The sequence below is a fragment of the Rhinoraja longicauda genome, chromosome 4 (assembly GCF_053455715.1).
Source record: "Rhinoraja longicauda isolate Sanriku21f chromosome 4, sRhiLon1.1, whole genome shotgun sequence".
Classification (NCBI taxonomy): domain Eukaryota; kingdom Metazoa; phylum Chordata; class Chondrichthyes; order Rajiformes; family Arhynchobatidae; genus Rhinoraja; species Rhinoraja longicauda.
In genome coordinates, this window is record NC_135956.1 from 20,036,021 (window position 1) to 20,049,093 (window position 13,073).

The window sequence follows — 13,073 nt, forward strand, 5'->3', positions numbered from 1 at the left end:
TGTTTATCGGCACTGGGCCTGCACTTGCTGGAGTTTAGAAGAATGAGGGGGGGACTTCATTGAAACATACAGATTAGTGAAAGGCTTGGATGAGTGGATGTGGAGACGATGTTTCCACTAGTGGGAGAGTCTTGAACTAGCGGTCATAGCCTCAGAATTGAATGCCATTCTTTTAGGAAGGAGATGAGGAAAAATGTATTTAGTCGAAGGGTATTGAATCTGTGGAATTCTTTGCCACAGAAGGCTGTGAAGGCCAAGTCGGTGGATATTTTTCAGGCAGATATAGATAGATTCTTGATTAGTTCAGGTGTGAGGGGTTCTGGGGAGAAGGCAGGAGAATGGGGTTAGGAGGTAGATCAGCCATGATTGAATGGCGGAGTAGACTTGTTGGGCCGAATGGCCTAATTCTACTCCTATTCCTTGCGATCTTTTGACCTTATGGTAAATGAAGATGCAAAGATCTCCATCAGAACCCTGGCTATCTCCAATCTCCCATAACCTCAGAAAGATCTCTCCTGACCCTTGGTATCTACCACTGTGCATCCATGACATTAAACATCTCCTTCGTAATATTAACCTCCAGATTATCTGTGTACTATTTCCTGAGCTTACTATCTTCCATGTTCTTCTCATTGAATACAAATATGTATTCATTTAGTACCTTTCCTCCTTTACCTGGCAACACACATAGATTTTCCTGCTATTCCCTGGCTATCCTATTGCTTCTGATATATTTAGAGAATATCTTTGGATTCTCCTTAATCTTACTTGCCAAGGATATTTCATGAACCCTTTTTGCATCCTAATTTTTTTAATATTTTCATGCACACACTATATTTCATAAGATTTCCTTGATCCCAGTTTCCTATACCTTCCAAATAATTCCCTTTTTTGTTTCCTGAACCTTTGCTTTTCACCCTTGCTAGAACATGCTGGCCCTGAATTCTTGCAAACACCTTTTAAAAATACTCCCACTTATCAGCTGTTGTTTTACCCGCGAGCATCTGTTCCTAATCTCCTTTTGCCAAGTTCTCACTTGTGCTATTGAAATCAGCCTTTACCCACTTCAAAACTTTAATTTGAGCACCAATCTTATTCATTTCTATAACTACAGGGCACAAATTAAGCTGCTGGAGGAACTCAGCGGTCAGGCAACATCTGTGGAGGCAGAGGAATGGCTGACATTTTTGGTCAAGACCCTGCTTCACCACAAGAACTATCTTGAAACTTAAAGAATTCTGGTTACACGTCCCAAAGTTTACCCCCACCACCTACCCAATTTAATTTCCAAAGATAAGCTTGAATATTGCTCTGTGTCTAATAGGGTTCTACATTTTGTCTGAACATTTTTTCCCTCGTTACTTTAACCCAAGTGAAATCACATCAAGTATATGTCATATGCACAAGTACCGTGAGGTACAGGTACAACAAAAAACTTGCTTGCAGTCGCATCACAGGCACATAGAACCAGACAACACACAAAAATATATTGCATTTACATTGCACATAAATTATACAAGACAATGAAAAGAAAAAGACTTTGCAAAAAAAGAAATTAGTGCAAAAAATACAGAATTAGAAAAGAAAGGCTACAAAGTGTACAGAGAAGATTTACAAAGTGCAGAGAAAATTTACAAGGTTGGGGCCAGGACTTGGGGGGCTGAGTTGTAGGGAGAACTTGGCATGCTGGGATTTTATTTCTTGGAATGCAGGAGGTTTAGGGTGATCTTATAAAATCATGAGGTGAATAGATAGGGTGCATGCACAGTTTTTTTCCAGGCTAGGAGAATCAAGAACTGGAGGGCATATGTTTAAGGTGGGAACAGAAAGATTTACTAGGAACCTGAGGGATGACAACTTCACAGAGGACCCGGAAAGTCACCCATTCCTTCTCTCCAGAGATGCTGCCTGTCCCGCTGAATTCCTCCAGCTTTTTGTGCCAACTTCGGATTAAACCAGCATCTGTAGTTCCTTCCTTCACATAGAGGTTGGTGGGTATATGCGTTGTGCTGCCAATGGAAACAGTTGAGACAGATATAACAACAACATTTAAATGACATTTAGACAGATACTTGGAGAGGAAAGGTATGGGCCAAACACGAACAAATGGGACAAGCTTAGATGGGGCATCTTTGTTGGCATGGGTGAATTGGGTGAAGGCTGGTCTCTGTGTTGTATGATTTTGTCCATGGTGATGTAAGCAGTTTTCCATTACAGAGGTAGGGCTAGGGTTGTACGGGTCTGTTCAAGAACCTGATGATTGGAGGCAAATTGCTGAACCTGGTGGTGTGACTTCAGGCTTTTGTACCTGCTGCCTGACGATAGCAGCGGTACGGCCTTGATGGTGAGGACATTAGTTATTACAGCTTTCTGCTATTTGTCTACACATCTGTTTGTTTAATTCCTCCTTACTACTGGGTCTACAGTATAACCCTGAGTAATTAACCCTCTTTTATTTAAATTCTACCCTTATAGTTTGATTAGACGATCCCTCCCGGATTTTGTCTGTAAATTCTATCTTTTGTTTTCCTCATTAACTATATGATATTACAGATAAGTCTGCAATTTGCTTTTAATCCTATCAATGATGATTTTACGAGTGGTCTCACTGACTCAATCAAGGGCCATTCCTCTTGAAGCAATACATTCCGACCAAGCCCCTTTCTCCTGGTCCTTATTTATGGATAAATATAAATATGATGATTTGAGTATAACACTCAGAAAAGAGTACCTTAATCCAGACTGGTTTTGTGTTATTTTACGTAGTAAAGGCTACTGGTAGTTTTACATTAAGCTTGCAATCCATGTTTGCAGTTAGTCATGTTTACAATTTCTGACTGTAATGGTATTCGAAAAAAAGATAGGCCAATATTATCTCAGATTGTGAAGCCTGAACTGCTGTCTGCTGGTGCCTCAATGTGATGAGACTGATGTGACAGTGCAAACACGATAGTAGGCAGATATGCTGGATGTCAGATTCAAGACATTTGGCTATTTGTTTCCCTACGCGATTCCCAATGGCAGTTCTGCGACATAGAAATGAAGGTTTGAATATACTTAAGCAGATCTCAGTTTTACATCAGGCAGGACTGGTGGCCCCAAATATTTGATCATGTTAGAAAAAAAAAGTGCAATTGCAGTTTATAAGACAAAAGATTTCTCGAATCATGAAGTCATACAACATGAAAATCAACTATTCAGCCTACCACATCCACATTGACTAATTTGTGGGGACTCTTAAAAATATTATCTTCGAGTACTAATCCCGTCTTCCAGCGTTAGCCAGTGGTCTTATATTTAATATACAAGTGCTCATCAAGATGCTTCTTAAATACTTTCAGCAACTCTGATTCTGCCACTCTCTTAGGCAATGCATTCCAGGTACTCCCTACTCTCTGGGTTGAATAAGAACTCCTTCAATTCCCTCTAAATTTCTTGATCCTATCCAAAATCGATGTCACTAATATGAGGAACAATTTTCTGCACTCGAACACATCCATACCATGCATGATTTTATAACCTCAAAATGTCCCCTTTTATTGACTTTTCTCCAGAGAAAACAGTCCTAGCATCTCCAGTCTCTCCTCATAACTGAAATGCTCCATCCCAGGCAACATCCAAGTAAATCTCCTCTGCATCCTCTCCATTAGGAATGAGATGAGAAGAATTTTCTTCTCTGAGAGTGACCTGTGGAATTACTTGCACATGGGGCCCTGGATACTCAGTTATTGAAACTGTGAATATAGTTGAAATGGCAAAAAAAATGGGTATGAGGTGAGAACAAGAAAAAGGTAAGAAGGATGAGGAACCATGAATATTTTAAATGGTAGAGCAGGCTCAAAAGGCTGAAAAGCCACCGTTCCCATTTTCTTTTTCTATGGTTATTTTAAATGCTTTTAATTATTTTACTGTTTCAATTTGTGTTAATTAACGTTTTTATTTTAATCACTTTTTTTTTAAATGGCCTAAGCAGCGGGCATGGTTTAGAATAATCTGCCCATTGTGTTCATGATATCTTGAGTGGAAGTGTGAAAAATATCAGATGATTAATCAAAATTGAAAATCAGGCCATAATATTTAAATAGCAACTGGTTTAATGAATTTTGCAATCTATTTTGATTTTCACCAATATATATAAAATCTGCGCTTCAATAATTATTTGTACAATCAATTAAATGAGTTGTTAACATTTTGTCCATCTATTTGAAATTGTTTGTCTCTGAACAACCTTTTGATTGGGATAATGCCTTTAGGGTGGTCATGGTGGCACAGCGGTAGAGTTGCTGCCTTACAGCGAATGCAGCGCCAGAGACCCGGGTTCGATCCCGAATACGGGTGCTGTCTGTACGGAGTTTGTACGTTCTCCCCGTGACCTGCGTGGGTTTCCTCCAAGATTTTCGGTTTCCTCCCACACTCCAAAGACGTGCAGGTTTGTAGGTTAATTGGCTTGGTAAATGTAGAAATTGCCCCCAGTGAGTGTAGGATAGTGTTAGTGTGCGGGGATCGCTGGTCGGTGCAGACCCAGTGGGCCGAATGGCCTGTTTCCGCGCTGTATCTCTAAAAACCCCCAAAAAACAAAGATGAGTATTCGTTTTTCAGCAGACCAGTATTAAACTGAATTGGTGTAATTTTTGTTCAACAATCCTTTAAATTACTCAGTGGGCATTCAATTTACTGAACCTTTGCAAGGAGGTTATGGCTCAAAATTATTTTGTCTTGAATAAGAAAGCAATTTGAATCAAATTAAAATCTAATTTACAATTTTTATTTAAAGTACATTATCTGAAATTTAATTTAAAATAATATTGTATTAGTTTTATTAAGATATCTATATACTAAAACTCGTTTATTCGCTTGTTCCTGAACTACAGCCAAAACGGTACACGATAGCATGACAATTTTAGGCCCACCTTACTCACCGTTGTCCTGTGGTCCTATGGAAGACGTTTCATTGAAATCGGTGTTATATATTTAAAGTTATTCACATTTTAAAGTTTTTTAAACCGCACATGTGCAGTTGGGGCTCCCTTGATCTGGTACTTACATAAGATGGCTGCCTGTCTCTTGGGGGTGGGAGAGCCAAGCCTCGTGCCACAGGAAGCAGCCGGAGCCTGGGCGTGACCGGGTAACCACGAGCCTGAGGTGGGCAAGAGGAAAGGCGGCAACAGCAGCAGCGGCGGTGAGGCCGGGCGTTGGTAGAGGTGAATGCTGGAGTAACTCAGCGGGTCAGGCAGCATCTCAGGAGAGAAGGAATGGGTGATGTTTCGGGTCAGACCCTTCTTCAGACTGATGTCAGGGGAGGGGGCGGGACAAAGATAGGATGTAGTAGGAGACAGGAAGACAGTGGGACAACTGGGAAGGGGGAGGGGAAAGAGAGGGACAGAGGAACTATCTGAAGTTGGAGAAGTCAATGTTCATACCGCTGGGGTGTAAACTGCCCATGAGATGCTGAAATATGAGATGCTGGTCCTCCAATTTGTGCTGGGCCTCACTCTGACAATGGAGGAGGCCCATGACAGAAAGGTCAGACTGGGAATGGGAGGGGGAGTTGAAGTGCTGAGCCACCGGGAGATCAGGTTGGTTAAGTCACGGTAATGGGCGGCACGGTAGCGCAGCGGTAGAGTTGCTGCTTTACAGCGAATGCAGCGCCGGAGACTCAGGTTCGATCCTGACTACGGGTGCTGCACTGTAAGGAGTTTGTACGTTCTCCCCGTGACCTGCGTGGGTTTTCTCCGAGATCTTCGGTTTCCTCCCACACTCCAAAGACGTACAGGTATGTAGGTTAATTGGCTGGGTAAAATGTAAAAATTGTCCCTAGTGGGGTGTAGGATAGTGTTAATGTACGGGGATCGCTGGGCGGCACGGACTTGGTGGGCCGAAAAGGCCTGTTTCCGGCTGTATATATATGATATGATAAGTCGGACTGAATGGAGGTGTTCAGCGAAACGATCGCCGAGCTCACGTTTGGTCTCGCCGATGTAAAGAAGTTGACATCTGGAACAGCGGATGCCATGCATCTGCCCACTCACACAACATGTCCAAGTCACCCTGCATCCTCATAGCATCCTCCTCACACTTCACACTGCCACCCAGCTATGTGTCATCCTCAAATTTGCTAATGTTACTTTTAATCCCTTCATCTAAGTCATTAATATATATTGTAAATAGCTGCGGTCCCAGCACCGAGCCTTGCGGTACCCCACTAGTCACTGCCTGCCATTCTGAAAGGGACCCTTTAATCCCTACTCTCTGTTTCCTGTCTGCCAACCAATTTTCTATCCATGTCAGCACCCTACCCCCAATACCATGTGCTCTAATCTTGCCCACTAATCTCCTATGTGGGATCTTATCAAAGGTTGATAGTAGGTTTGTAGTAGATGTCGGTCACTAGTCTGTCTCCTGTGATGGAGATGGTGAGATTCAGAAATGGTAGGGAGATGTCAAAGTTGGTCCAAGTGTATTTAAGAGCAGGATGGAAATTAGTGGTGAAATTTATGGTCAGTGAGTTCTGCATGGGTACAAGAGGTAGCACCAATGCAGTCGTCAATGTAGCGGAGGTGGAGTTCGGGGATGGGGCCAGTGTACGCCTGGAACAGGGATTGTTCGACGTACCCTACAAAGAGGCAGGCATAGCTAGGCCCCATGCGAGTGCCCATAGCTACGCCTCGGATTTGGAGGAAGTGGGAGGAGTCAAAGGAGAAGTTGTTGAGGGTAAGAATCTGCTCTGCTAGGCGGAGGAGAGTATTGATAGATGGAGTTTGGCTGGTTCTGCGGTCGAGGAAGAAACAGGGCTTCAAGACCATCCTGGTGGGGGATGGAGGTGTAGAGTGACTGGACATCCATGGTAAAGATGAGGGAGTGGGGGCCTGGAAACCGGAAGTTATTGAGGAGACGGAGAGCATGTGAGGTGTCTTGGACATGAGAGGGATTTGACCAGGGGGGATAGGATGGAGTCGAGGTAGGTGGAAATTAATTCGGTGGGTCATGAACAGACATTTACCTCATTGATCTGAAAAAAAATGAGTGGAGGTGACAGAGTTGTTGCTAATATTCGGACAAGGTCAGTCAGGCAGATGGGTGTTCAGGGAGAGTGTATCTGGCTGGGGTGTTCTGGGACAAAGTAGATGGCTGTCAAATCCTGTTAATACAAGATTTGCAGCATCTGGAGGGATTTTTTAATATCTGCATTGAAATGTTCTCAATGTTTACACCACTGCATTATTGTAAGAGTTGTTTTGATTTTTTTTTGCAGAATGGCCATACAAGTCAACAAATTCAAATTTGAAACTCTTCCAGCATCCAGCAAAGTAGGTGAAATGTGTGCAGAAAACCAAAGACAGATTGAAGAGGAAAGGAACCATGCTCAGGCTACAGAGATCAACAGCAAATTGAACATCAAGTGGAAGATCATATCCTTTCACAGTTTTACTTTTAGAGATACAGTGCGGAAACAGGCCCTTCGGCCCACCGGGTCCGCGCCGACCAGTGATCCCTGCATATTAACACTATCCAAACCTGCACGTCTTTGGAGTGTGGGAGGAAACCGAAGATCAGTTAGCCTGACATCAGTGGTGGGGAAGATGCTGGAGTCAATTATAAAAGAAGAATTTGCGGAACATGTGGATAGCAGTAACAGGATCGTTCCGAGTCAGCATGGATTTACAAAGGGGAAATCATGCTTGACTAATCGTCTGGAATTTTTTGAGGATGTAACTTAGGAAAATGGACAAGGGAGAGCCAGTGGATGCAGTGTACCTGGACTTTAAAAAAGCCTCTGATAAGGTCCCACATAGGAGATTAGTGGGCAAGATTAGAGCACATGGTATTGGGGGTAAGGTGCTGACATGGATAGAAAATTGGTTGGCAGACAGGAAACAAAGAGTAGGGATTAACGGGTCCCTTTCAGAATGGCAGGCAGTGACTAGTGGGGTACCGCAAGGCTTAGTGCTGGGACCACAGCTACTTGCACAATATATGTTAATGACTTAGATGAAGGGATTAAAAGTAACATTAGCAAATTTGCAGATGACATATAGCTGGGTGGCAGTGTGAGGAGGATGCTATGATGATGCAGGGTGACTTGGACAGGTTGTGTGAGTGGGCAGGTGCATGGCAGATGCAGTTTGATGTGGATAAATGTCATGTTATCCACTTTGGTAGAAAGAACAGGAAGGCAGATTATTATCTGAATGGTGTCAGGTTAGGAAATGGGGAAGTAGGTGTCCTTGTTCATCAGTCACTTAAAGTTAGCATGCAGGTACAACAGGCATTGAAGAAAGAAAATGGCATGTTGGCCTTTATGGCAAGAGGAGTTGAGTATAGGAGCAAAGAGGTCCTTCTGCAGTTGAACAGGGGCCCCCGTGAGACCGCACCTGGAGTACTGTGTGCAGTTTTGGTCTCCAAATTTGAGGAAGGATGTTCTTCCTATTGAGGGCGTGCAGCGTAGGTTTACTAGGTTAATTCCCGGAATGGCAGGACTGTCATATGTTGAAAGACTGGAGCGACTAGGCTTGTATACACTGGAATTTAGAAGGGTGAGAGGGGATCTTATCGAAACATAAGATTATTAAGGGGTTGGACACGTTAGAGGCAGGAAACATGTTCCCAATGTTGGGGGAGTCCAGAACCAGGGGCCACAGTTTAAGAATCAGTGTTAGGCCATTTAGAACAGCGATGAGGAAAAACTTTTTCAGTCAGAGTTGTAAATCTGTGGAATTCTCTGCCTCAGAAGGCAGTGGTGGCCAATTCTCTGGATGCTTTCAAGAGAGGGCTAGATAGAGCTCTTAATGATAGTGGAGTCAGGGGGTATGGGGAGAGGGCAGGAACGGGGTACTGATTATGAATGATCAGCCATGATCACGTTGAATGGCGGTGCTTGCTCGAAGGGCCGAATGGCCTACTCCTGCACCTATTGTTTATTGTCGATTATCTATTGTCTATTATCTCGGAGAAAACCCACCCAGGTCACGGGGAGAACGTACAAACTCCGTACAGACAGCACCTGTTGTCGGATTCGGACTCGGGTCTCCGGCGCTGTATTCGCTGTAAGGCAGCGACTCTACCGCTGCGCCACCGTGCTCAAATATAACTCGAAAAAAATAGGACAATGAAGGAGAGAATGCAGATTGTTGACTAAAGAGCAAAAAGTTAATATAGAGCCAATAGAGCCAGTGCTGGCTCGAATGACAACTGCCCTACTCCTGCACCTATTTTCTATGTTAACTGTTGGGTGAACACTGTGGGTCACACTGCATTGGTAGAAAGAAATTACTATATCTGCTACAAAGTTTAGTTATGAATGTATCATTGTTGAGGCTTATTCTTATTGTATCAATTCTGCCTTCCAAAGTAATATTACTCCTAATTAGCCATACGAAGACATGTGTACAAATTAGAAGCAGGAATAGACCACCTGCCTCCTTGATCTTGCTCCACCTTCAACAAGATCATGCCAATCTGATTGTAATTTCAGCTCTGCATTCCTCTTACCCATAGCAACCTTTCACTCTCATGCTTACTGCGTTGCAGGCTGAGCTGTAGTCAGTGAATAGCATCCTGTCACAGGTGTAATTATTGTCAAGGTGATTCATAGTAAATGTAGAACAAGAGAGATGGCCTCCTTCATAGAATTCTTTTTAAAAAATTGCAAATTGCAAGGGATTTGGATTCTCTAAATGGCAAAAATGCATGTCTTTAACATCTTTTCAAAGTATTTGTAATGCATATTAGTCAATATTTAAGGTATAGGGCAGTAGTCATTTGGACAGGTCACTTTACTTTTCTTGTGGAAGTTTCCTTGAAGCAGATGGGGATAGTGGACTGCGAAAGTGAGAGGTTGAGGATGTCTATGAAGATTATGGCCAGTTGATTGAGCGATTCAGAACCCATCCAAGGACTCCATCCGGACTGGCTGGTTTCTGAGAGTTTACCCTTGTGAAAGCAGATCTGACTTCTGCCGTCGGAATGCATGACACATATTTTATCAAAGTAAACAAGAAATCGTTTTTCAGGTTATGCCACATGGTGTGTTATGCTACTCACCTGGAACAGTGAGCAACAATATTTAATTTGGCAAATTTAGAGCTGATGTCAGTTTACCATTCTTCATACCGAAAGTGATAAATGTAATATGTGTAACCCAAGAAAGGGTAATGGAGGTGAATGACCCTGCCTTGCTAAATCACCCTTTCTTTAATACTTTTCACTACCTGCCCTATACAAGCTGACAGGTTCAAAACACTTGATCTCTTTACTTTTCTCTTCAAGCACTTATCCTTGTTCCATTTCTCAGCTTTTTAAAATCCCCATTCTATATTGTCATCTTGCATTCTTCTTTAACTTCTGCCAAGACAGCCTTCGCAGTGCAGTTCATACATGACTCACTTTATCCCTGTGGTCACAGGCCATGTGTAATCCCCACACAAGCTTTCCATTCCATATTTATAGACACTGACCTGTACATGTCACCTAATGTAGACTCTACTGCCATCAAAAATAAAGCTTTCTCTGGTGTTTACCATGCATCACTTGCCACTCATATCCACTTGCTCCTTCGTCTTTTGCTTCCTTCCGTGTCTGACGTTGTAAAGATGTTAACCCCTCTCACCTCCCCATTTACACTTGCACTATCTGTCTGCCGCTTGTCTGGGTGTTAGCCTTTTAATCATCAGATACCTCTACAGCTGGTATGCTGCTTAATTGATTCCTCACTTCTATTTACGAAACATTTGCTGGCAAATCATTTACTTTCCCTGGTTATTTTACCTTGCATTGCCTTTTTTTCAAGTGTAGGTTAACATTTGTGTTGAATAACTGATTTTAGCTACTCATCTAATTTAGCTGGATCATTTCAACGTAGTATCAAAAGCTCACTTTTTTCCGCAAAAACATCTACAACTCCAGATTCACCAGTGGAAACAAAATATATTTGTAGAAGATGACTACCAAAGCATAGTCACTCACATTAACTACAAGGAGAAGAATAAAGTGTCTTTGACCTATTGAAACCTGAAACAATTTTCTCATCTCGAAAGATGAACAAATGGGGGAACCCTTTTCTACCTACAGTAAACACTCATGCTACATGCCTTGATTGGTTTCAATCCTTGTCAAAAAAAAATCTGCTGCCATGGTACCTGCATTTGCTGTTTCCCCTGCAAGATGATAATTCTGCAAGTTTGTAAATTCCTTCAAATTTTCAAACTCATTAAGTTAAAATGTTCAAACCAGCTAAGCTGAAGGAATCAGCACCTTCAGAAACCTGTCCCGTTCTTGGCGTGACATCCTTAGTTTATCCAAGATGATCGCAAAATTCAGGAGCACTTGGTGCTGATTCTGATTTAATCATGTGCATAACCTTTTTTCTCGAGTCTTCACAATATAATATCTCCGCCCATTGCTACATAAAAAGCACTCCCAGGTGCAATCATTTGGGAACTAAGTTTTATATTGTCAGCTTTGTAAGGAGTGTTGGCATCATTGATGTTGCAAGGTTTTAACAAAGGCAGATATCCACCAAATGCTCACAGTTGTCACTTCTATTGATTGCATCAGTGGGAATTACAGTTTGCTGTAATTTCTTGGTCATAGTGTAATACAGCTTGGACACAAGCTCCTCGGCCCATCTTGCCAACCAAATACCTATTTGCGCTAGTCCTATTTGCCTATCTTAGGCAGTTATACCTCTAAAACCTATCCTATCCATGTACCTTTTCAAATGTCTTTCAAATGTTGTTATTGTGCCTGTCTCAATCACTTTCTCTGGTAGCCTGTTCCATATCCCCTTCACCCTCTGTGTGAAGAAGTTACCCTTCTCACCTTAAACCTGTGCCCTCTAGTTTTCTCAGTGGAAATTTATTGCATTCACGTCATCCATGCCCCTTGTTATTTTGTACACCTCTAAAACATCACTATTCAGTCTCCTATGCTCCAAGGATTAAAGTCCTGGCCTGCCTAGCTTCCCATCACTCAGACCTTCAAGTCCTGCCAACCTTGTTGTCAATCATCTTTGTACAAGGCATAGTTAGTATGTTTGCAAAAGACATTAAAATAGGCGTTGTGGACATTGAGGAAGTTTATCAAGAATTACAGAGAGATCGTGATCAGCTTGGTAACTGAGCCATGGGATATCAAATTTAATTTAATTTGGCTAAGTGCGAGATATTTGTAGTTTGGGAAGTCAGAGAGGGTAGAAAATTCACAGTGAATGGTAAAGTCCTGGGTAGAGTTGGAGAACGGAAAACCTCAAAGTGCATGTACATAGTTCTTTGAAACTGGTCCTTCATTAAATACTTTGTGCCATGTGAAGTCTCATAATCCCAAATGCAAGTGTATGCATCAAAATGACCTTTACAAAAAAAATCCAATCTGTGGTTCTATTCTACATGGCAATTATACTTTGATTAGCATTCTGTTTCAGAAGCCATTCGTTTGCATATTCTTTTCATGCAGCTGTGCATAGGCATGTATTTATTTGACATGAACTATAATATTTTGGTAAATTAATTATTGAAAACCCTTTGTCTATTGGGAACGTGCAGAACAGACAAGTCAGTGATAGAAACATAGAAAATAGGTGCAGGAGGAGGCCATTCGGCCCTTCATGCCAACACCGCCATTCACTGCGATCATGGCTGATCATTCACAATCAGTACTTGCCATTGATATAATTTTAAAGTTCTAGGTTTAAATTGGCTTCCCTTATTTATATTGTCCATAGATATCGAGGCATTGTCGTTAGGGGTGAGGTTTGGATACAAAGGAATAATTTTTATAGCCGCCACAGAACACAGGAATTTATATTCCAGCAATTAAGTAAATATCTGAAATTGAAAATTCTGACGTCAATAATGATGACCATAAATCTATTGAATTGCCATAAAAGTCAAATGGTTCATTAATGTCATTCAGAAAAAAATGTTTGGTGTTTTTAGTTGATCAGACCTATGAATAATGCCAGACTGTGAATGAACAATTACAAAAAACATATTAAGCAGTATGATGGAATTTCCCATTCTTACATCACACCCCAATGAGGTAACAAAACTGAGTCACCATTGCAATATTAATGAATA

General features: G+C 41.9%; 1 protein-coding gene across 4 annotated transcripts in view; it reads left to right on the forward strand.

The window, feature by feature from the left end:
* trappc9 (trafficking protein particle complex subunit 9) overlaps positions 1–13,073 on the forward strand; it is a 425,282-nt gene that overhangs the window by 201,257 nt on the left and 210,952 nt on the right. For all 4 annotated transcript variants that reach the window (XM_078397318.1, XM_078397315.1, XM_078397316.1 and 1 more), the window contains exon 20: positions 7,253–7,408. In XM_078397318.1, the coding sequence (XP_078253444.1) occupies positions 7,253–7,408 (156 nt within the window). The remainder of the gene's footprint in view (positions 1–7,252; positions 7,409–13,073) is intronic.